This window comes from Pagrus pagrus (assembly GCF_965226575.1).
Source record: "Pagrus pagrus genome assembly, chromosome: 8".
Lineage (NCBI taxonomy): Eukaryota > Metazoa > Chordata > Actinopteri > Spariformes > Sparidae > Pagrus > Pagrus pagrus.
This window is the reverse complement of record NC_140192.1, coordinates 30,893,206-30,918,124: the sequence shown is the minus strand read 5'-3', so window position 1 is coordinate 30,918,124 and position 24,919 is coordinate 30,893,206. Positions and strand designations below refer to the sequence as shown.

Sequence of the window (24,919 nt, the reverse complement as noted above, 5' to 3'; positions counted from 1 at the left end):
TCTCTGTGATGAAGATGAACAAATCATCACACAGGCGTCGTCTCACTGATGCACCTCGTTCGGCCCTCGGCTTACATCCAGTGAGTCTTCTGTGGAAGTTAATTAAGCATGTGAAAATGAGTTTGTGGGATTCATTGGTATTTCTTTGTTGAGAGTTTTATCACACAACTGATTTGATCTACAGATAATTACCAGGTGTACTGCTTGGTTTGGTTACCACCCTTGGATCCCAGACATATTTCCTGCCAAAGTAAACATGTACACTGAGAGCATATGAAAAAAAATGTTGTTGAGGTGGTGTCAAACAGGTTGTGGTCAAGTCTCAGCCAGTAAAGACTCCCTCGTGTTTACTGCGTCTTCGTCTGCATTGTCTAAAGTTGTTAGTGGTTTTATGAGTTGAGGCCTGATTTCAACACAGGCGAACAGAAGACTTCAAAAGCACATGGATCTCATTAGCTCACTATAAAATACTTCTAGGTCCTTAATGCATGCTTATGTTTCCACCAATTCACCAAATGTCGACCTAATCACAGTGACATGATCAGTTGCTCAATCCAATGCTTCAATGTGGACTCTCACTCTGTATCACCGCGTCAGTGTTTCTTAAATTACTTCAGCTCACAAGAGGTAAAGCCATTATGTATTTGTGATTTTGTCCACAGGGGCTGCCAGAATCGACAAGTTCTTTGTGGCAGCCGTTAATTGTCCAAAAATGCTCATTATGCAAAGTATTATATTTTTGTATTTATTATTGGATTATTATTATAGGTCCGGTTCACACCTAAAGGTCCGTCAAAGGTCCGTTTTTCGAGCCGAACCAACGCGAGGATGATACATTGTTTCAATTTTGAGTCGGTCCGGTTTGCGTTCACAAAGGCCAAACACAAGCAGTCCAAAATCTGTAAACAAAACTCATGTGGCCGCTACGCCCTTCTGTTGTTGGTCAAACTGTTTAGGCGGGTAGCCAGCAAATCTGTACATCAGGGCCCGTATTTATCAAGCTTCTTAGAATTACTCCTAAGAACCCTGCTAAGAGTTGACTTATGAGTAAAAACATTCTTCGCTGAAAGCTGCACTTAAAAGTTAGTTATCAAGCGTCTTACTCACACTTTCAGCGAAGTGTAGGACTGAATCCTTGTAATTAGTGGAGCTAGTCGAGGAAAGTAAGCTCATCATTAAAGGCAAGTTCAGCCCAACGCTTACCAGCCATGATAAAAAACAGGCATGGGAAGACACAGCGAATCAACTGTACGCTTCTCAAGCCTTCTGCCAGTGGTCACCAGCTGACTGCGAGAAGAAGTGGTATAACATTCTCTCGAAAAGCAGAACTGAAATCACAGCTTTCAAGGCCTGCTCCATGCGCACTGGTATGTAGTGCTTCTTTTTCATTTGCTTGCATGCCACCCTATTCGCTCATATCTAATTCATTTTATATTCTTATGCAGGCGGAGGACCACCTGGCAAAGACTTGAGCGCAGTTGCAGAAGTTGTGCAGCGCATACTTGGAGAAGATAACCCCAGCATCTCTGGGTTGGACGGCGGCCAGGATCCAGCTGTGATGAAGCTTGAGTTGCTTTCAAAAGGGTGAGTTTACAAATGATTCCTGTTACAACTCTATAGGGATATTGCAGTGCAGCCTAGGTGCGTTTTGATGAGAGATACATGCGGAATTGTTGTTGGATATTTGCCAGGCTACTGTTCAGTAAATGTCTAAAATGTGTGTTTGTTCAAGTCATTACCATAACAACAATAGAACCATTTCTGGTATTTCAGCCATATTCTTTATTTTTCAGTTTGGATCGAGATGCATTAGGCGAGTCTCCTGTGTCCCCGGGCATCTCCGACGCGCACTCTCCCTGTGCTTTTGACGCGGTGCAGCCAGGCCCAAGCACTTCGTGTGAGGCAACGGGCATCAATCAAGTGGTGGGTGAAAAAGAAAAAGAAAAAATCAACTTAAAGGTATAGTTGGTAATCCTGGTCAAAAACACTTTTTGTTATACTGGGTGAAATGGTCTTCCCATCCTGAGAGTAGACCATACATAATGTGTTCAGAAAAAGGAATGAAATAAATCAGGCCTCTGTGGCAGCTGCAGGCCTGTTAAAACTCTGACCAATCCCTCCCTCTCGGTCCGAGTTGAAAGAACCAATCAGATGCCTTCATGTCTCGTCCTGCCTGCACCCCCCTCTGTTTGTGGGGGCGGGGCTTTGGACGGAGCACTGACGGGAGGGGGAGAAGGGGGTGGAGCTTAGACGAGGTGCCACTTTCAAATCTTGCTAGCTCTCCAACATTACCAACTATACCTTTAAGTTTATCACATCTTGAGCATAGATACAGTCGGCAAGCAAGGGAACGCCCACAAAACGTCACATCTGGTTCGCGCCGAGGGGGAAAACAAACCAGTTTCAACAATGCCCAGGAGCTGCTGTGTGCCCTTTTGCACAACAAATAAGATAAAAAACCAACATCTTAAGTTTTATATTTTGCCAAACCGAAGCACAGAGCCTAGGAGAAGAACCCGGTGGCTTCAAGCGATCCGTCGGGAGGATGAGTTTGGCCACCTGTGGGATCCAAAATCCAAACATGTGTACGTCTGTAGTCAGCACTTCGTTACAGGTATGACAACGTTATTCACATAATAACAGTGTTAGATTGTTTCGCAGTTAACATGAATGTTCAATTACTAGTTTTAATATAAGTTAACTAACTACTACTTATGCAGGCTACCTTGCCTCGTTACAAAAGCTAACGAGTATACAAAAACACAGCTATGCTAACAACACTGGTGGTAGCTTCCGAGCTTTCTGCAGTTAAAATGTATTTCATTATCTCCCTTTCTATCCCCTTCTCATTTCGTTTGTGAACTGTCTTGCCCTAGGCTTAAAAAACGAGGACATAGCCCACCCAGACTACATACCTTCGCTGTTCCCACATAGAAAGACAAAGTCTCCCAGGTCAGTACTTCAGAGGCTGGAGAGAAGGAGGAAGCGTGAGGGTGTTCAGTCTGCCCAATCAAAATCCCCAACACCAGAGGCCCCAGCCCCAGAATCCTCAACATCAGAGACCCCAGCACCCGAATCCTCAACATCAGAGGCCCCAGCCCCAGAATCCTCAACATCAGAGACCCCAGCACCCGAATCCTCAACATCAGAGGCCCCAGCACCAGAACCATCAACATCAGATGCCCCAGCACCAGAATCCCCAACATCAGATGCCCCAGCACCAGAATCCCCAACATCAGAGGCCCCAGCACCAGAATCCTCAACATCAGAGACCCCAGCACCAGAATCCCCGGCACCAGAATCCCCGACATCAGAAGCTCCCATACCTCTTCAGGATTTAGAGAGAGAACAACTTCATGAAGAAATGTATAATTTAAGAAGAGAAAGAGATGAGGCCATGAAGGAGCGAGATGAAGCCATCAGAGAATTGGAGACGTTGAAATTTTCGGTAAACACTGTGAGAGAAAATGACACTAAATGTAAACTCATGACAGGCTTGTCATGGACAGTATTTGACACTCTTCATCAGTACCTGGTACAGTTTGTAAAGTCACTGAAAACATCCAAGCTGTCAACACAAGACCAGCTCTTTATGACTCTGGTGAAACTGCGGCAGAACCCCTCAACCGATTTGATGTGTGGAATATTTGACCTGGCACATAGCACTTTCCTTGATGTATTCTCCAGATGGTTGGATTTGATGTACGCCAAAATTTCTTTTTTGATTAAATGGCCTGATAGAGAGTGTATCAGAAGCACAGTACCAGCAGAGGTTCTCTTCCAGTACCCTAGAGTGACTGCCATTATCAACTGCTTTGAGATCAGAATTGAACACTCAAAGAAGCTGAAAACAAGGTGAGATATTTTTCTTTTTGATAGCATGCATAAAATGTTGGGGTTTTGTAATACTTACCTGGCTGTCTGTGTATATGTACACAATGTATAGATCAGTATTACTAAAGACTGTCTCTTCTCACAGAGCTATCACCTACTCAAAGTACAAAAACTGGACAACAGTGAAGTACTTCATTGCATGTCACCCATCTGGCTCAATCACATATCTCTCCAAAGGCTGGGGAGGGAGGGCTTCAGATGTGCATATTGTAAGGAACTCGGACTTCTTATCCCAGAAGTTCCACCATGCAGGAGATCAGGTAACAATTTCACTGTATGCTTTATGAACTGTTTTTTTTTTTTTCTAATTCAAGTCTTATTTGTGAGTTTATTATTTACCCATAGTTACCATTTTTGAGTTGCTGGTGAAGTAAAGTAGGGTTTTTTAAGTATTTGTTATGTTTATTTCAGATTTTAGCCGACAGGGGCTTCACTTTGAAGGATGACTTTGCTGTTCTGGGTGCACAGCTCATCACACCGTCTTTCACGAGGGGCCGAAAACAACTGTCAGCCGAAGATGTTGCAAATTCTCGTGTGACTTCGAACATCAGAATTCACATTGGTAAGTATAGAGTCAGCAGTCAGATTCATACAGTATGTACATTTGAATGTTTTTGGTATTCAGAGTGTGCTGCATCATCAAATCACTGTTGCTACTTGCCGCTGACATGGTTCAGATTTCAATTAATCACATCAACGGGTACATGTGTAATCCCTACTTTGTAGGGTGTCTTAAAGGATAACTACCGTTTTTTACAACCTGGACCTTATTTCTAGCAAAATATATGATCATTTACTTACCCAGATAACTTTGGTGTCATTTGGCGTCGTTCGTACGAAATTAGATCCAGTGTAGCGCCGCGTATATCCATTTAATGCAAGTGATCCGGGCACCGAAGCGCAGCCTCTATGAGCATTATCTGCCACGAAACTAGTTCATTTCAACAATATTTTGTTACGATACGCTAGTGCTATTCCCCTCTGAGTCCGGGCTCGTCTGTTGTCAACATCCGGGGTCTGTAGGTTGATCTACTACCTCTGACGTGGAAGATGTCGTCTCTGAGCTGCGCGCGCACCCGCGACAGCCGGCTTGTTTACCTGTAGCTGCTACTGCTAGTTTAACCCCGGATGTTGATAACAGACGAGCCCGGACTCAGAGGGGAATAGCACTAGTGTATCGTAACAAAATATTGGTGAAATGAACTAGTTTCGTGGCAGATAATGTGTTATATAGAGGCTGTGTGTCGGTGCCCCGTCACTCGCATTATATGGATATATCGGCGCTACACTGGATCTAATTTCGTCCGAATGACTTCAAATGACACCAAAGTTATCTGGGTGAGTAAATGATCATATATTTTGCTAGAAATAAGGTCCAGGTTGTAAAAAGCGGTAGTTATCCTTTAAGACAACATTTTATCTTAAAAACATGTCATTCTATATTTAAATACATTGAACTATTGTTCACATTTAGTGCAATATCAAGAGAACAGGATAACAGGAAGTTAACAGGGATCTTTCTTCACTTAAACATGAAAAAGAAACACTAATTATAGGACACAATGCAATGATGATATGATATAACGGTCAACTGTGCTACTCCTGTGAAACTCAAACATAACAATGTAGATAAACAGCATTTTAACAACAAATATGTGATATGTGGTCTGCAGAGAGAGTAATTGGTGCCCTGAAGAGCCGGTACCACATTCTGGATTGCCCACTTCCTCTGCGCCTGGTGAAGAGACTGCAGGATGAAAGACAGAAGAGAGAAGAGGCCATGATTGACAGAATTGTGCATGTCTGTGCAGCACTAATGAACTTGTCTGGCAGTGTTATGTACAATAGTCACAGAATCTGAGAGTAAGAACAAAATCAATGTGCAGTAATTTAATAATGAGCATCAGAGAACAATATTTTATGCAACTTTTTTATACAACAAAGAAGTCATTATTGTTCCAATTGTGCCATTTATCAGGTTTCAGTTGAGACATAATGGATCTTTCTAATCAAAACCACCTGTTGTTTGTCTTTCCAAAGGTCCCTGAACTTCTCTCAGTGCTGCTCTGCTGCTGCACACCCTGTCACCCTGCCTCTGTTGCCTGTCACTCTGCCTCTGTTGCCTGTCACTCTGCCTCTGTTGCCTGTCACTCTGCCTCTGTTGCCTGTCGCTCTGCCTCTGTTGCCTGTCGCTCTGCCTCTGTTGCCTGTCACTCTGCCTCTGATGCCTGTCACTCTGCCTCTGTTGCCTGTCGCTCTGCCTCTGTTGCCTGTCGCTCTGCCTCTGTTGCCTGACACTCTGCCTCTGTTGCCTGACGCTCTGCCTCTGTTGCCTGTCACTCTGCCTCTGTTGCCTGACACTCTGCCTCTGTTGCCTGATGTTCTGCTGCCACTTGTGTTGCCTGATGGGTCACTCCCTGTGCTGCTTTCGACTGGACTGTGTTCTGCCTACTTAGCAGAAACATATACAGTGCTTAGCGTAAATGAGTACACCCCCTTTGAAAAGTATGTCTGTTTTCATGTTGTAAATAAATGTATAGGCTTTGTGATATTTGATTTTGTACATATAGTCTAGTCTATGTTGATACTGAATGAAATAGCTATAATATGCTTCAAAATGAATTGGTAAATAAATAAAAATAAATAAATATGTAACTCTCAGTCACAGTGACTTATTTATTGCCATTTTTACACTGATATGAAATTCAACCACCTACCTGTGCATCTTTCAGCTCCGATCTTTCAGGTCTGAGGAGTCCAAGTGATGAAGTCTGCATACACCCGTTTGGTAACAAACATCTGCATTTGGACCTGTCAAATGCAATGCAATCATCATAACACTAATATTTACATTATAGATAGTATGCCATCTGTGGATAATTATCTTGGATAATTGCACAAAATGTTGCAGACTTATTAGAGGTGTGCAGGTATATGCAGGTGAAATATTGAAATACCTGAGTGAAATATGCATGGCTCCTCTTTAAGCTTGTCAGGCTTTCCAGATGTCCTCTTTTGTCCTCAAGCCACTGTTGGTACCCAGTAGAGGTGTCTTGCCCCCACCTGTAAGGACACTTAGCCTCTATAACACCCTCACCACAGCAGTCACAGGAAACATAGCCATCACATGAAACCCCCAGGTATGGCATAGTTTGGCAGATGCGGAAGCCAGCCTTTCTGATGACCAGGTTCTGATGTGGTGCATCTACTGGGGCACAGATGTAAATGGTGGAGGACAGGTTGGCTGTGGGACTCCCAGCTCCAAGAGTATATTGATAAGTGTCAATGGCATCTTGCTCATGGTGTCTCCCCCACTGAATCCAGGGCTTCATTATTGGCCTGTGCCTTTGTTCACATATGGTGTTGATCAGTGACTTGCTAGGATGTTCTGTAGCTGTTAAGACACGGTGGGCTATGGAGCCTGTAATGCGACCAACCCGCTCTTGATGCCATTGCACACAGGATGCCTGAAGGATGGTTGCTCTCTCCACATTTTCAATCTCCTCCTCAGTCACCTCATGTTGGCTGAAACACCATGGCTTCTTAAAAGGCCTGGAAAAATCCATGAAACTATTTAATACCACAGCGTCAGGTGATCTGTCAGCCAGCATAGTGAGGAACTGCTGCTGCTGTGATGAAGAGGCTTTTGGGATAGGGGCTTTCCTTTTCCATTTTTTTGAGGCCTTGTCCTCTGTGTAAAAAGTTGTCTCTGCAACAAGGGCAGGCTCAATCTTTTTAACACACGTCTTGTTCCACTCACAGGCTTTGCTTGTGCATGGCACTTTGTTGATCCCCATGCGGACACAAGCCTCTAATTTAAAAAGAACAGCAGCCACATGGGAACAACTTTCACCAAGACTGAAAAGGAAGGAAAAAAATATCCATTAGCTCTAGATCACTAAAAAATATTGGGACTAAGATTTTACATATAGGTGACATTTCTTTTGGAAACATTTTGATATATTTGGACGTATTTATGGCACACACACACACACACACACAGAGAGAGAGAGAGAGAGAGAGAGAGAAACAAATCAATGAACACATTCACAAACGTACGCTGCCATGCAGTTGCAGTGGGCAGCGATGATAGTACCCTCTCCCTTAACTGCGACCCACGTCTGGTGCGGCTTCTCTGTCACCCTCCAGGACGGCTTTACATCACTTCGGAACAGGTAGGTATCCGAGGAAGGTAGTTTATGGTGAAGCACAACTCCAACAAAGCCACTGTAAAAAAAGTTGTGCCTCCAGGGACCGATAGTTCTTTAGGCTGCTGTGTGTGTAAATCCCTGCGTGATATACCGAGTCGTCAATAACCAATATGTATGCAGCTCATGATGGCTATTAAGCAATAACAACCATTGTTTGGTGAACAAATTCACTAAAACGTGCTAATTTCCTTGTCAGACATAGAAATTATGTGAGGTTTAATTCATCAGTTAACATGATTTTGCCTCTTACCGGGTGATTCAACCAGGTAGCAGAAGATGTCAGGGAATGAAACTTCAGGCCATTCAGTCGGATCATTCGTCCACTCTTTAATAAGATACGGACAAGAATCCGATCCTATCAAAGTTATTTTTTTAACGTACCTCTCCCTGTCAATGGGCTGCAATGACTCAATGTATGACATGTTCGTTTAGCATTAATATCAAAACTTTAAATCCGCGCGCTTACAGTGCTCCGGGCGAGGGGGAAAGGATTGTTTTCCCCCTCGAAATGCCCCGCCCCCAACTGTGACGCGACTGTGACGCAACGCCGACTGTATGTATGCCAGATCCATGATGCCGTCTCTTTTGTTTTTCAGGCCGAGGTGAGTGATTGCGGCCCAGCAGAGGAGACAGATGATCTGCAGGCACTGCGGAGACAAAAAATTAAGCTGCAAATTAAAGTGTTGCGGCTCCAAGAGGAGTACTACAGCTTGGCTTAAAAAAAAAAGATACAGAGTGACTAATAAAACGAATTGATAAAAAGCCACTGTATCCATGATTTATTGTTGTTCTCTCCCAAAGTGGAGGTTGGAGGTTGCCATAATGATACGGCACACTCGTATTTCTGAATGCAGCACATGACATTTGCGTTTCCACTGGCCAATCCCTCTCTCCACCACACTTCTTGTGCTTTTGTGCGCCCTGTGACAAGAATAAACCTTCCTATTAAACCATATATAATGTTATTTTTGTTAAATTTAAAACAATTAGGCATTTCGTTGGGCTTACCTATTATAGTTCATTTGGGCGTGTGTCTGTGGCACCTGAAAAGAAGCCAGCGGCGTAAAGGATCCTTTATCCCCAATTAGGTGACACCCAGGTGGCACAATGTGCCTCTCAAAAAGCAGCTTCAGGCCCCTTTCATTTAGTATCCGTGCATCATGGGTGGACCCAGGCCACTTGGGTACCACATCCAAGATATTATAGTCTGCATCGAACACTACTTGCGTGTTGATACTGTGGTACCTCTTCCTGTTAACATACACACTCTCGTCCACACTTGGAGCGATGATCCTTACATGTGTACCATCGATTGCACTCCAGGGAAGCCAGCTACCTGCATGAATGCAGTTTGCTTCAGCTGAATTATCCGGGGTGTAGTTGGAAAGTCAATGAAACGCATGACGAGGTGAGGAGCAGTAAGGGCCATTATTGTTTCCATAACAATTCTGCTAACTGATGGTTGTGATGGCCCCAAATCATCAGCGTTACACTGTTGCATTTTCCCAGTGGCGAGATATCGAAGCATTGTGATGACCTTTAGTTCTGCCGTGAAAGCTCTGCCGCGTGATGTTGCTGATGAGATGATGCCCCTTATTAAATCTGTGACAAAAATAATACCCGCTCTGTCTAAACGATACCGTTTGATCAGCTGCTCATCATCAAACAAAGCCAGGACATCCTTCCGCTCCCGGAACGTTCGCGCACGTCTCTGTCGCCTCAGTGCCATCCCCTGCTGGCAACTCCTAACCACTTAGGACACCTCTGGAGGTCTCTTAAATATCTGGGAGAGTAGGAGTGATTTTTAGACTTAAGAAAGTTGATAAATGGCTTTTATTCTTAAGTTTGAGAGTAGGACTAAATTTCACAAATTCTCAGGACCTGAGTAAAATGGCACTCTAAGACGCTTGATAAATACGGCCCCAGATCAGCAGCCTACTGTACACAGGAGGAGTTAAGATGGCGGAGTGAGCAGTAGCGTTTTTTGCAGGCTCCGTTATTAAAGATTTGAAACCGTCCTAGACATTTATCCTTTGACAAAAAACAACAACAACTACACAAAAGAACTGCACGAACAACTCCTGAGCCCCACAGAGTTTTTTGTTTTTTCGAGGCTGACCACTTTTGCTCTGGTTTTTTTTTACAACGAGGACGAGATGGCTAACGCCAGCAAAGCGGCTAAAGCTCAAACAGACCACGACTACAACCTGACGGCCCTGCGAGAGGCATGTGATGAAGAAGAACTTGAAGAAATAAAGGTGATGGAGGAAGAAAACCCAAAAATGCTTCATGACCACACACCACTGCCCAGCCCAAATCCCCTAAAAAATGAATCCAAGGAATCAAGACGAGAGAAACCAGCCAGGTGAGATTACAAATGATTCCATCTTGAATGCAATTCTAACTTTAATAAAGAGATTTGATGAACAAGATGACAGACTGAAACTTTTGAAAGTCAAATGGAAGCTAACACACAAGCAGTGAGAGAAAACAAGGAAGAAATAAGCAAACTGAAGGAAGAAATACTGTTGCTGAAAAAAGAAAATGCATCACTGAAGCAGATTTGTTTGGAGCAAGCCAGGTATAAGAGAAGGTGGGATTTTAGACTGATGGGCCTTCCTGAAAAAGACAAAGAGGAGACGAGAGAGACTGTGATCGGCATCCTGACAAGTGTAATCCCGCTGTCAGTGGAGAAACTCCGTGAGTCAGTAGACACAGTGCACCGCTTGGGAAAGAAGAGCGATGCAGCTACCAACAAGATGCCCCGACCTGTTATCATCCAGTTTGCCTTGCGAACTGTTCATGATGAAGTATGGAGGAGATCAAGAGAGGCAAGAGTGTGCAGAGAGATGAACATTCAGTTCAAGGAGGACTTCTCAAAGGAAGATCGTGAGGCTCGTGCTAAGCTGTGGCCCAAGATGCAAGGATATGCACTCATCGACGGACGCAGAGTTGACCCCTAATTGCTGCTTAGTAAGCAAACACTCAGGCACCTTCTGCTTATACAGAGCAAAAATTCAGTAACATGGTAAGATGTATTTATGTTTACAGAAGCAAACTCTCAGTTATTTTGTTTAAACATACTGAAAGTATGAATCTTACCAGGTGATAGTTTAACTGATTTAACTGCTAAAAGGGGTTTGAGGACTTCAATTTCAAAGTTGTTGTTTTTTCTATATTTTCTATATATATTTTTTCTATATACGACATGTTCATTCCTGCATAGAAAAAAAACGTTAACGTTAAAGTTAAAGCGCATTTAGAACAACCATAATTTCTTTTATGTCATTGAATGTTAGGGGTTTGGAAAACATTACAAAGCGTAAAGCCATGTTTTTGTTTTGTAAGGATCAAAAATCGCAATGTGTTTTTTTACAGGAGACTCATTCTGTTATGACTGATGAAAAATTCTGGAAAATTCAATGGGGGGAATACGCTTTCTTTGCACATGGAACATCACACTCAGCAGGAGTCATGATATTATCCAATAGATTTCCAGGTAACATAATTGATCATAAAAAAGATACTGAAGGTCACTGGTTAATGGTGAACATCAGTTCAGTATACATGGTATAACTCTGCAGGAAACGGTCAATGTTCAAGACTAGATTACTGGCTGATTTCATGTGAGTTATGTAATAATATTTCAGATTGTAAAATATCAGCCTCTCCGCTCACAGACCACTGCATGATTAGTCTAAACTTATTAACATCCAAGCAACAACTGAATTCTCCAAATATTTGGAAGTTTAACAATGATTTCTTACAAAATGTTGAATTTTGTGATCAGGTGAAGTTTCTTATCTTGGAGGTTGAAAAGTTAGACATGAGTGATATAAGTTGACCAAATAGCAGTTGACCCAGGTAAAAAAAATGGTCACGTATAAGGAAACAAAAGCAAAAGGATCTAATTGACAAAATCAATTCATTAACAAGTAATACACAATTATCCTTAGACAACATTACTGAATTAAAATCATTGCAATCCCAATTAGATAACATGTACACAACAAAGGCAAATGGAGCTTATATTCAATCAAGAGCTAGATGGATCGAAAAGGGTGAAAAAAGTTCAACTTATTTCTTTGGACTTAAAAAAACAAAGACAAACTAAGAAAAAAACAAGATCAAAAACAAGAATTTATGACAAATGATATTATAATTTAAGATCAGAAATGAGTCCAAGATGAAATTTGTCTCTTTTATTGTAACTTATATAAATCAAAATTTAATAAACCAGATTGTGACTTTTTATTTGAAGAAATCGATGAAGACATAAAAAAACTGGATGTAGAAGACAAACATACTTGAAGAAGAATTAACTGTAATAGAAATTGAAAATGCATTAAAACAAATGAAAAACGGTAAATCGCCAGGGATAGATGGTTTGACATCTGAATTCCTAAAACATTTTTGGGCGGATATCAAAAAGTTACTATATAACGCTTTTTGTATTAAGAAAGGAAGTTTGTCCCCTACTATGAAAACAGGTTTATAACCTTATTACCAAAACCTCAAAAAGATTTGTTGATGCTAGACAACTGGAGACCAATAACCTTACTATGCAATGATTATAAACTTCTTGCTTTAGTTTATGCAAATCGCTTACAGCATGTAAGTGGAAGACTTATAGAAGAATATCAATCAGCTTTTATAAAGGGAAGATATGATTGACTACCAATCATTCATTCAATCAGACAGTCTTGTGTTATTCATAGATTTTTTCAAAGCATTCGATACTGTGGAACATGATTTTATGTTTACGGTGCTCAAAAAACTTGGATTTGTAGAAGGGCTCTGCAAAGATCATAAAAATGTTTTATAATGATATTTACAGTTACATCTCCCTCAACCCTGGAATGACACCAAAAATTAGGATTTCACGTGGTATTAGACAAGGTTGTCCTATTTCGCCAAAATTATTTATTTTATGTACACAAATGCTAGCATATCTAATTGTAAATCACCCTCAAATTAAAGGAATCACCATTTTCGATTATGAATATCGAATAAGTCAATTTGCAGATGACACAGTAATCTTTCTAAAAGATAAATCTTTAATTGAAAAAGCCGTAGATATAATATCAGTCTTTTCCAAAGCTTCAGGATTATGTCTAAACTTGAAAAAAATGTGAAATACTATCTCTTCATCCATGTGCTGAGAAAAATATAGGCTCCATTCCTGTCAAAACTGAATTAAAATACTTAGGTTTAATAATATCTAAAGATAGAAATAAGAGCGAACAACTAAACATGGAAGGGAAAATAGATAGTATGAAAAAATCTCTCAACCATTGGCTCATGAGAGACCTCCCTATTCTTGGCAGAATCTTATTAACAAAAGCAGAAGGTTTATCAAAATTGGTATATCCTTGTCAATCTCTTTATGTCCCCCCTTGAAAAGGTAAATTCAATCATTTTTAATTTCATATGGAAAAATAAGACAGACTACCTTAAAAAATCTGTGATGGTTAAAGACTATAAGCATGGTGGGTTGAAAGCTGCTGATTTTGAATCCATGATAGGTGTATTAAAGATAAAAGCTTATTTGACACAACCGAATTCCATATGGTTCCACATACCAAAATATCTTTTCCAAAATGTTGGAGGATTAGAATTTTTCTTAAGGTGTGACTTTGAAATAACTAAACTACCAATCAAACTGTCTGACTTCCATAAACAAATACTGCTCTACTGGAAAATGATGTTCACTCACAACTTCACAGCGCATAGCTCCACCTTGTGGAATAATAGAACCATATTAATTAACAGGAAGACTTTATTTAAACAAGAATGGTATGACAAAAAGGTTCTATACGTTACTGACTTGATGGATGAAAATGGCAATTTGTTGCAATTTAATTCATTTATAGAAAAGTTTAATTTAAAATGCTCTTATAGATAATTTAATCAAATCAGTGGAGCTATTCCACTCCCCTTAAAATACATGATTAAAAATATCCTCACAAATTCTAATGTGTCTGTCAAACTACCTGATTTAAAAATTGGTGAATTGAAACTTGGTGAAAGAAAATGTAACATCAAAGTACTTGGAAGTGTGTTTAAAGAAAAGCTATTTCATGATATCAAAAAGTCAACGAAAATAAAGATATCAGGTAATGAAGTTACATTAACAAAGAATTATTGTAGTTACCTTAAATGGCCAATTTCACCCAAGGTAAAAGAAATTCAGTTCAAATTAATAAATAATATTTATCCTGCTGCTGAAACTCTAAGGAAAAGGTTCAATTTTGAAGTTAATCCGTGTGTTTTTTGTATGACAAAACACGAAACAATTGAACACCTTTTTTTTCTCTTGTTCAGTCACAATGATGTTTTGGAAAGATGTTTATCGATGGCTAAATATTGAGATTAACTATTCTTTGTTTAACACATTTCAAGTGATGATCTATATGGATGGTCTGTCAAAAAAGGTATCCAAAACGGTGAACAGTATTTTCATTATGGGAAATTATCATATACAAAAGAATAAATGGAATAACAGCAAGCCCACCATAAACTGTTGTAAGAATGAAATTAAAAACTATATAACATCCCTAAAGGTGTTATCGGAGGAAAACCAGTCCATAAATGAGTTGTATGAAACAATGTCAGAGTCTCTTGCTCTTTGAGTTTACAGTCCTGTGTTCTTAAACACGCTTGAAGCACTATGTTGAAATGTCAACCCCTGTAATTATTATTTTCATTTCATTTCATTTTATTTTACCTGTTTGATATGTTGTAAATTTGTACTGTTTTAAATGCAAGCAAATGTTCTTTTTTTCCTCAAATGAGTTATTTGGAAATTGATGTGAATTTCATTTCAAGATAATCACAAACATGTAAAAATCACAAAGTTGGCTCATCATAAAAGCAGCTCTTGTTTATAGAATCCATGCATCTCCTTGAATGAATGAACGAATGAATGAGTGCCCCTATACTGTGGACCAAGGCTGGTGTGAACGCACGCATAGATGCATTAACAAGTGGGCAGCATTTTAATGGTCAAGGAAGAATGGACTTTTTACTACTTTATAATGGTCAGTCTCACACACAAACACATACAGTACATACATACATACATACACACGTTCATACATCATGTTAATGCATAATGTATGTCAAAACTTTGCAAAATAAAAAATAAATAAATAAAGTGGAAATAAAAGTATGTTTATAATGCTGCACCGTATTAGATTCCCATTGAGGGCATTAATCAGAACAGGAATATTACACATTTGTCCTTTCAGGGGTTTCAGTTGGAACAGAAGGTTTGCAGAGGAGATGATTTTGCGATCAGTGTTTTAAACCGGATTCTGCTCTGATCATGAGTCACTGTAAGGAGGAGAGCTCAGAGATTACTTTTGAACTTTTGGGATTAAAAAAATGATTCATCCTCATTCCTGTAAATTAGCCTGACTGCAGCATTTGGAGGAGGTGACCTGCATTGTTGGGTGTTTATGTACTGTAAGAAAGAGAACTGGAGTCTCTGGTGAGTGCTGAGGTTTCGGCTGATCTGAATTCAAACATATAGATTCACAAACCCTCAATGTGCTGCTGCTTGCTGGTTTACAGCAAATGTAGAGTTAATTATTCTGGCTAAACAGCGAAAATTCAGTTTGCTGGTGCTGAAAACACCATTGCAGATGAAAATCTATCTGTCTTGACTCAGAAATGTTCATGGATGAGAAAATGTTTTATTCATGTAAAGTCCTTAGTTAGTTCGCTGACTTCCTTCCTCACTCTCTGACTCTCCCATAAGTTATAGCAACAGGTGACCAAATGAAACGCACTGTTACCCTGAATAAAATAGGGATTTCTCTGGGTTTGAAAATTGGGATCCCCCAGGACACCACCCGCCGACTTATCAGGAGCATGCCCAGATGTTGGCACAGGCACAGGCCTGCGGGGGCCATACACACTACTGAGTCACATTATGAGTTGCCCTGATAAATTCACACAAGTTGGATCAGCCTGTGATTTCAGTTTTTCACTTTGATTTTCAGTGTGATTTTGAATCCAGCCCTCAGTGGGTTGATGATTTTGGTTTCCATTGATCGTTGTTATGACATTTTGTTCTCGACAAATTATACAATGTACATCAGTAAAGACTTTCAACTTGAATGATCCATTCATCAAGATCCGATGTGTGATTGAAGTGTTCCCTTAATTCAGTATTTAGATCACTTCAGTGACTCAAAGTGTAACATGGAATCATATCTTTAATTCTACATTAAGTCTTTATAGAATTGAATGGTTTGGCTCCCCGGTACATTTGGGATAAACTAACTGACAGTCAGAGCTGTCAGGTCATCAGGCGGTGCCTGATTAATCGCGATCTGTCATCTGTGTCTACATTTACATGACTTCTTTCGGTACATGCTATTTAGAAAATGTAGGTTTATAGAACACATCCATCCTGCCACAAAGGAACGGATGCATCCAAAATCCAGAACAGGTGCTGATACAAAAGTCAAATCACAACAAAGAGGAGCTGCATTGTGCATACTGGATTCATTCTCTATTAATCCTCTATTCAGCAACAAATAATTGCAATTTGGTTTCCGTTGTGTCTGCATTCTCAACAGTGTTGTCAGTAAGGTGGAGGTGAAAGTTATAGTCCTGAGAACCTATAGCCACAAGGGGGCGTAAGCGTGCCTGGACAGAAGACATTATGCAAAACAGGTAGACACAGAATGCATTCATTCTCATCTCTACAACATCCTCATGATACACCTGCATCTTTGCATTACTGCAAATTCACTACACTTCCCTGTGTGCTTACCAGCAGCTTCACAAACGTCCCTTGTGGTAAATAGAAAATTGTTAATAAGTCAATGCTTACACACCACATCTCTGTTTCAGAATGTTATGTAGTATGTTGTATTTAATATCTAACATGAAACACAGAACTGATTTCTATTCTTATGTGAAATCAAATATAATACCCTCACATTTATTATGTGGCTGTTTCCCTTTCCCTCTATTTTAAATACAAAACTGATGCTAATGAAATTAATTCTAGGTCACTTATTTTTTGTGCACTTCCTGCTTTTTAATATGCAACATGCAGAACAAGGAAGCACGTTCTGTTGTGTTATGCTGCCACCTATTGGCTGGAATTACTTTCACATGGACAACAGATGCTACAGCAGCTGAAACTGGAGATAAAGAAGTCCACTCTTTGCTTTTGTAGGTTTAAAATGAGCAATTGTTGATTAGGAAATTCTTCATCTGCACCTTGGTCCAAAATGTCACAGTGTCAGATGAGTATAATTGCTCAATGTCAGCAAAACCAAGGAGCTGATTGTTGATTTTAGGAAAAAGGAGGCAAAGTCACACACCCCTGTCCACATCAGTGGACTATATTATAAGTCAACTTGGTGTTTATACACTCGAGCCCTCTCTTTAGTTTAGTTTAGTTTAGTCAACTTATAGACTCTTAGTTTACTAGTTATATAGTCCACTTTTTATTTAATGACAGTATACCGTAAGTAAACGTATGAATATACTGTTACTTTACTAGCTATGTGGTCCACTTTCACAACAGCTAACATCATGAAATAGTTTGGGAGTGGAGACTCTTCAAGCACAGCATTAATACTTATATAAGAGTAAGAGCAAAGTGAAATCATTCTCTGAAATTTTCACAGTGATTTTGTAGAGCCCTGATCAGGCACCTGAATTTTACAATTATTGATTCAGGTATTTCCTTTAATTTGTCTCTGTGTCTATTAAAATGAATGAAATCAGAGATGTCTGGTGGATAATCATGTTAATGTGGCTTTATTCTCAGAGTAAATAGTATTTTCAGCTGAATTTATGCCATGAGTGAAAATTTACTTAATACACCAAATCCACATTGATGTACAAAATCTGTGAACCTCAATGCAATTAAAAGCACCAAGAATCAAGACAATTTTATAAGACAATTTTATTTTTTTCAGCATGAATTATAAATCCATCATGTGTTGGTTGTTGCAGGGCCGGTCCAGGTCATCTACAGTAGTGGGCATGTTTTCTTTCGGCTTGCTCCATCTTTATTGCTAGATGTGTTGTCTGCTCCATTCATCCCTCTGCCGGCTATAAAATGCACAGCCTTTATGCTGGAAAGTCACAGTTAACACAGGTGAACTGATAAAGCTAATGCATGAGAAGCTGTAGCAGCAGGAAAAATGTTATTATTCTAAAAGCCTTCAATATGTAAGAATGAGTACAGTCATGAGAAGAAGACTCAGCATCTGCCACAGTGTACAGAAGTTATTTAGCTTTCTGTTGTGGAATCAGGTTTCATTTTAAAAACTACATAAGCTTCCCCTCAGCACTCACTGCATGCACTCTATAGCAAGTTGGTACCAACACAAACTGGTGAGGTGTGATGAGAAAAATTTAAAAGTGTGAAAAGTACAAAAAGAGACCCTCAACTATAATTTTACAACACATTCTTTGACAACTCCAGTTCAGCAGCATCCCGTTGTCTGGTATTATTCACTAGCTAAAACCAAAACATCCAAAGTCTGTGTGCAAACAAGGCTCTTAACAACATCATACATATATATTCACAACGGTGCATCATATTTTAAATCTGTAGAATATATAAGTGGATTATATGTCTTGTAAAATCTTTATCCTGGAAATGACTATAGCTGTCACATTTTTGTAGTGAAGTACAAAATACAATATTGCTCTGAAATGTAATGGAGTGAAAGAAATCTTTAAGTTAAGTGCTGTAATTGAGTTAATGCACTTGGTTACTTTGTGACATAGGCTTAATTTGGACAAAACCATAACACAACATCACTTGAGGGCACAATTATCCTGCATTTATAAGATGCCTGAGCAATAAATCCACAAAATCTAAACAAATACTACTCGTTCTTCTACTCAAACAACAGAAAATTCAAATTCAAAACTGTGGTTAAAGTTACCTATTGGGAGGACGTTTTTCTCGAAGTATTCTCTGTCGTCCATGTTGCCAGCTGGCCGATACTGCCCCACCACAAAGACCTTTTTGCCATCGGTGGCCATGCCCACGCCCAGCTGAGTGCTGTCTTTCCACACCACCTGAGTAAAATGACCTGCGGGAGGGACACAGCAGTGTAGCAAGGTCAAAGTGGGGTGCTGTGTTTCTAACTTGCAAAAGAAGACATTATGTAAAAAAAATAAATAAACTCATAGAAACTACAACACAAGGTTGATATGAACCCTGTTTATTTCCCCCAGCTTCATCTAATATTGCAAAGAAACATGAAAAATTTGCAATTTCAGTCATTCTTTTTTTTTTTTAATGTCTCAGTTGCAAGATGCAGGTATGCAGTATGAAAACTATCTTTATTACGCATCTACACATTTCAAATGTATGTCTCTATTTGTGTTTTACTGGTATCGCTGCCGTATCCAGGGCTGCCCCAGTTGTAATCCTTGATCTCACTGTACCATGACTCCACAGCTTCTTTCCCTAAAACATGAGAGGAAAAAAACCCAAAAACAAACATGATATGAACATTTGAATTGGTAGTTGATTGATGTGATGTGTCTGGAGGGTTAGCAGGTAATCAAATAAATCAGTTGAAGGAGTGTATCTAGTGACTAGGAAGATATTTAAAACACTAACTTGATAAAAGGATGGAAAAGAAACGGGTTAGGTCAATAATTCACCTGTAAGAGTTATGGTTTCTGAACTGTACATATTGTAGATGTTCTCTCCGTCCTTAGTACTACTGTGCTCCACTGTGTTCATTGCCAGCAGGTGATCGGCCCATTTCTGAGCTGAAGCAGTCAGCTCGTCATTAAGGACCATTGCTTGTGTCTTGTGCCTCTTCCTTAAAGTGTTATGGGTTGCCAGGAACTCCTGCTGAAATCTTGAATCTGTAGATACAAAGACATTTTAAATCGATGAGCTTTTAGTGTTTAGAGGAAACATGTCTTGTGCAGTAACTAAGGCTGGCATGTTGAACATTGTGGATGTATTGACAGGATGAATAAGCAAAATAATGGGCTCACCTGCCATTGTGTCTGTTATGATGAAGGCTGAAATCAAATAAGAACAGAGTGAAGAATAATGAGCAGTAATACACTCCCAACAAAATAATAAAAACATCCAATAAATGTTAACAAATTCACAAATATTCAGAATGGAGTAATTTCACAGAGCTGACAGCTTATCTAAAGATATATACCCTCCTGTGACTGCAGTAGTCTCTGGCACTAACCTGGTTCAGGATGTTTTCCTCTTCTACTTCTTGCTGTCTTGAAGCCCATACTTATACACATGAGCCGGACCTCTCCTTCCTCATCCATACGTAGGAGGAGACAGACACACCCCTTTTTGAAAAGGGCTCACATTGCACATTGTTGGATATTCCACATTCCTTTGCATAGTGTTTTTTGTCATTTTTTCCTCTCCATAATGACATTAGGGGGAAATACATTAATTCATTCAACCATTATTTAAATGAGGCAAGCCCTCATTTTCAATGATGCCAAGAGCACACATGAAAAGAACAGAATAGGTACAAAAATGTGATAACAAACAGAAATAACGAACATAATCACAGAGCAAGTAAAGAGAATGGGTACATAACAACGATAACAGATAAGAAGCAATATGACAGAACAGCAATAAAACAAAAAAATGAAGTGCTGAAAATGATAAGAAACTGCAGCAAACAAACATGACAAAACACAAATAAAACTGATGTGCATAAAGATAAATGGCAGACAACCATACAGGACAGCACATAGTAAAAAAACAGTTACATTCAAATGTTAGAGTAGTTTGAAATCATGGTCTTAAACTGACCTATAGGTATAACTGTATCAAGTTTACATGTACATTGTAAATGTTCCAAGTGTATGGAGCACTGAAACTGAAAGCAGTTTTCCCTAATTTACCCAGGGAACTTGGAGCATTATACAATCACTAGAGTGTGTTGAATAGTGACTCTGTGACCAGTATTGAGAATTCAGGGAAAGTAGTTATGTTTCTGTACAAATAACCATTTTTTTGTGTTGGCTTGCCAACAAATGTGTTAATATGACATTTAAATGTGAGTTTCTGATCCAACCAGATACCCAAATATTTGTATTCAGAAACCCTTTCAATACTGTGTCCTGTCAGAGTGGTAACATGCAGACCAATGTCTGTGATATCTCTGGCTCTTAAGAATATCATGAATTTGGTTTTGTTTGCATTGAGGACTAATTTCAGGTTAAAAAGAGAATCTTGCAGTTTGTCAAAAGTTTGCTGGATATTTGTAATGGCTTTATGTGCAGTTTTAGCACAGCAGTACAGGACTGTATCATCAGCATAATGATGGGCATTACAATTTGTTATAAAGGATGTACCATTGTTAATATAGATTGTGAATAAGACAGGACCCAGTATTGAACCTTGTGGAACCCCTTTAGACAATGGCGAAAACATGGAACAATGTTTTCCTACAGCCACACATTGTTGTCTATGAGACAGGTAGTCCTTGAACCAATTACAGGAATTACAATCAAACTAGTAGGACTACTGTTAGATGGAGCACCTGCGCTGTGCAGTGAAAAGAGTGGATTAGTGGGCAGAAGATGCGGGAGGACAATTGCGCAGGTGAACTGACACTTTATCACTGCATCATACAATAGGAAGCGTTGTTCGGTATAGACATGAAAATGGAACATGTAATGAGCACCAACAGGGACGGTTAACTTTATAAGAGGCAGAGATTTAAATCACCACCAATTTAAGTCTTTTCTGGAGGAGAATTGTTCTGAACATGGTGACATGCCCTATCACACAGAGGTGCGCTGGCTAAGTTGAGGGAAAGTACTGAACAGATGTTTCGAGTTACGTGAGGAAATCTGTCTGTTTATGGAAAGCAGAGGGAGAGACACCACAGAGCTCCGGGATGAAAAGTGGCGTTTCTGTGCGACATAACAAACCACCTCAAGGTGCTAGACCTCCAGCTTCAGGGCCGGGACCGTGTGATCACGGACATGTATGCTGCACTGAGCGCTTTTAATGTGAAACTGTGCCTGAGGGACACGCAGATGTTGCAAGTGAACTTGGGTCACTTTTCATGCTGCCAATCCATGACAGACCAGGTCTCTAAAATCAAATTTGAACTTCATCGTATAGAGGGGAAAGGTGATGACAATTCTAAGGGCCCACAGCCCACTAGGGCCCACACACAGCCCCCAGTAGCCTCTATGACAAAATTATTATGCATACACTGAACTAATATATATTCATACGAATGAATCCGAATTAAAACAAAGCCACAATTCATACAATATTCTAATTTTAATAATTTCAATAACCCCCTTGGCCCCTTCTTAAAAAATGGTTTGGTCCACACCGCTGTTCGTTCTTCCTTATTGGAATTACTAACTCCAGCAGGGTCAGGATGGCCCCCAAACAGCACAAGTCCGGACACCAGAAAAGAGTTGAGAAGGAGGCCAGGAGTAGGAGCAGCAGAGCAGGGCCCAGGACATCAAAAACTTGTTTTCTAAGAATGGTGAGAGTAAAACTACCAAGGGCGGCTGAAACAATTAGCCTACTTGTTCATTCATTCATTTAATGTCTGTAACCTCAACTTTGACGGGGCGCAGGCTGCAGCCTACGTTAGCTGTCATCTGGCCGCGCTACACTCTGGACAAGTCGCCAGTTCATTGTAGAGCAACGGTTCCTAGAGTAGCTATAACTGAACGTTACTAATTTAGGGGCTACAGTGACCGTGTGTTTAACACATATCACTGTCGGACAGTGCTCCAGTAGGCTATGTGCCCACTCAGAGGCTGCATTGAATTGTGTTATGACGCATTCAAGTTCTACTCAGTAATTATGAGCATCAGAAGAAGGTCAGTTACGTTATCATGATGTGTTCAATGTGGTCTTGTAAAATGTGTTAATAGTGGGACATTTGAATAGCCTAAATACAAAAAAGTTAAATGTTCAAAGATTTGTTGTTGCTGTTTGTTTTCATAGCAATATAAAATAAAAGACACCATAATAGCTGACAACAACAAAGTAAAAAAGACTATTTAGAGTTTTGGACAGTTTACACTGACTTTTGAATGGTTTAAAAATATTTTCTGCCTGGGAAAGTGAAGCTGTCCACCTAGAGCTATGGTACTAAGAAGCCCATTTAGATTTTGTGCAAGAATAGGTTAGTTCTGCATCAGTTTTTCCATGAAACATAACATTTAATGTTTACAATATATATAATGGAAGAATAAACCTTTATGCTCTGCTGCTCCAGAATCAGCAGTGGCTGCTTCGTCTGAGTTTCTTGAGCCAGGACACTTTGTGTTTTTGCATATCAGTGCTTGATTGTTAAATACAATAAAATACCCACTACCTATTTGTTGAATGGTTAATTGAAAATGTATTTGCAATCAGAGGTGTAATAACATGTTGCAAATCAGTGAAATGAGAATAAGACAACTAATAATACATAATTTACAATAATACTCTGACTTGTTAAGTCGTTAATCGTAAAAAAGGAAACAAATAGGGTGTATTACACCAGGCACCGTCGAGAACACTGAAAAAAACAAGAATGGGGTAGAGGGGGCCCACACCAATATCCTTTCAGGGGGCCCAGAATTCCTAGCAACTGCCCTGAGAACACCCATAAACGTCCAAATGGAGCTGATCGAACTCCAATGTAGTGACACACTCGAGGCAAAGTACGACTCTGTGCAGGGGCGGTTCCTCATATGGGTAATTTGGGCAGCCACCCAGGGTGGCATTTGTGGAGAGGAGCTGAAGGTGAGGTTCGCCCAGGGCGTCACGCAAGCTAGGACTGCCATCGACTCTGTGGCCACTGCACAGTTCCCACGATTCATTCCTGAAACGATGCCCCAACTCCACCTACAAGCTACCCAAATGCTCTGCATGTTTGGTAACTTAGCAACTTTTCTCTGTGATGAAGATGAACAAATCATCACACAGGAGTCGTCTCACTGATGCACCTCGATGGCCCTCGGCTTACATCCAGTGAGTCTTCTGTGGAAGGTTATTAAGCATGTGAAAATGAGTTTGTGGGATTCATTGGTATTTCTTTGTTTTGAGTTTTCTCACACAACTGATTTGATCCACAGATAATTACCAGGTGTACTGCTTGGTTTGGTTACCACCCTCGGATCCCAGACATATTTCCTGCCAAAGTAAACATGTACACTGAGAGCATATGAAAAAAAATGTTGTTGAGGTGGTGTCAAACAGGTTGTGGTCAAGTCTCAGCCAGTAAAGACTCCCTCGTGTTTACTGCGTCTTCGTCTGCATTGTCTAAAGTTGTTAGTGGTTTTAATGAGTTGAGGCCTGATTTCAACGCAGGCGAACAGAAGACTTCAAAAGCACATGGATCTCATTAGCTCACTATAAAATACTTCTAGGCCCTTAATGCATGCTTATGTTTCCACCAATTCACCAAATGTCGACCTAATCACAGTGACATGATCAGTTGCTCAATCCAATGCTTCAATGTGGACTCTCACTCTGTATCACCGCATCAGTGTTTCTTAAATAACTTCAGCTCACAAGAGGTAAAGCCTTTATGTATTTGTGATTTTGTCCACAGGGGCTGCCAGAATCGACAAGTTCTTTGTGGCAGCCGTTAATTGTCCAAAAATGCTCATTATGCAAAGTATTATATTTTTATATTTATTATTGGATTATTATTATGGATGCATTAACAAGTGGGCAGCATTTTAATGGTCAAGGAAGAATGGACTTTTTACAACTTTATATTGGTCAGTCTCACACACACACACATACAGTACATACATACATACATACACACATACATACATCATGTTAATGC

The 24,919-nt window shown here is 39.9% G+C and overlaps 4 protein-coding genes across 6 annotated transcripts in view; 1 reads left to right on the top strand and 3 right to left on the bottom strand.

The window, feature by feature from the left end:
- Positions 1-24,919, bottom strand: part of LOC311260752 (ectonucleoside triphosphate diphosphohydrolase 2-like) — a 247,215-nt gene that overhangs the window by 179,856 nt on the left and 42,440 nt on the right. The gene's annotated exons all lie outside the window — the stretch shown is intronic.
- LOC311260830 (uncharacterized protein) lies at positions 1,561-6,022 on the top strand. Of its 2 annotated transcripts, XM_084359076.1 has the most exons (7): positions 1,561-1,584; positions 1,794-2,614; positions 2,877-3,855; positions 3,980-4,154; positions 4,306-4,456; positions 5,568-5,757; positions 5,935-6,022. In XM_084359076.1, the coding sequence occupies exons 2-6, from the start codon at positions 2,410-2,412 to the stop codon at positions 5,753-5,755; spliced, it is 1,698 nt and encodes a 565-aa protein (XP_084215202.1). In that variant the 5' UTR covers positions 1,561-1,584; positions 1,794-2,409; the 3' UTR covers positions 5,756-5,757; positions 5,935-6,022. The 2 variants fall into 2 exon arrangements, with proteins under 2 accessions (XP_084215202.1, XP_084215203.1); XM_084359077.1 differs by lacking the exon at positions 3,980-4,154 and having other exon boundaries at positions 2,877-3,448.
- LOC311260831 (uncharacterized protein) lies at positions 5,277-8,544 on the bottom strand. 2 transcript variants are annotated; one of them, XM_084359079.1, is made up of 5 exons: positions 8,356-8,544; positions 7,954-8,183; positions 6,852-7,752; positions 6,612-6,705; positions 5,277-5,641 (listed from the first exon to the last, which is right to left on the bottom strand). In XM_084359079.1, exons 2-4 carry the CDS (start codon positions 7,959-7,961, stop codon positions 6,637-6,639), a joined length of 978 nt encoding a protein of 325 aa, XP_084215205.1. In that variant the 5' UTR covers positions 7,962-8,183; positions 8,356-8,544; the 3' UTR covers positions 5,277-5,641; positions 6,612-6,636. The 2 variants fall into 2 exon arrangements, with proteins under 2 accessions (XP_084215205.1, XP_084215204.1); XM_084359078.1 differs by lacking the exon at positions 5,277-5,641 and adding an exon at positions 6,257-6,342.
- On the bottom strand, positions 18,022-20,358 carry LOC311261851 (Golgi-associated plant pathogenesis-related protein 1-like). The gene is made up of 6 exons (XM_084360865.1): positions 20,318-20,358; positions 20,109-20,135; positions 19,764-19,973; positions 19,486-19,563; positions 19,034-19,183; positions 18,022-18,211 (listed from the first exon to the last, which is right to left on the bottom strand). Exons 2-6 carry the CDS (start codon positions 20,113-20,115, stop codon positions 18,207-18,209), a joined length of 450 nt encoding a protein of 149 aa, XP_084216991.1. The 5' UTR covers positions 20,116-20,135; positions 20,318-20,358; the 3' UTR covers positions 18,022-18,206.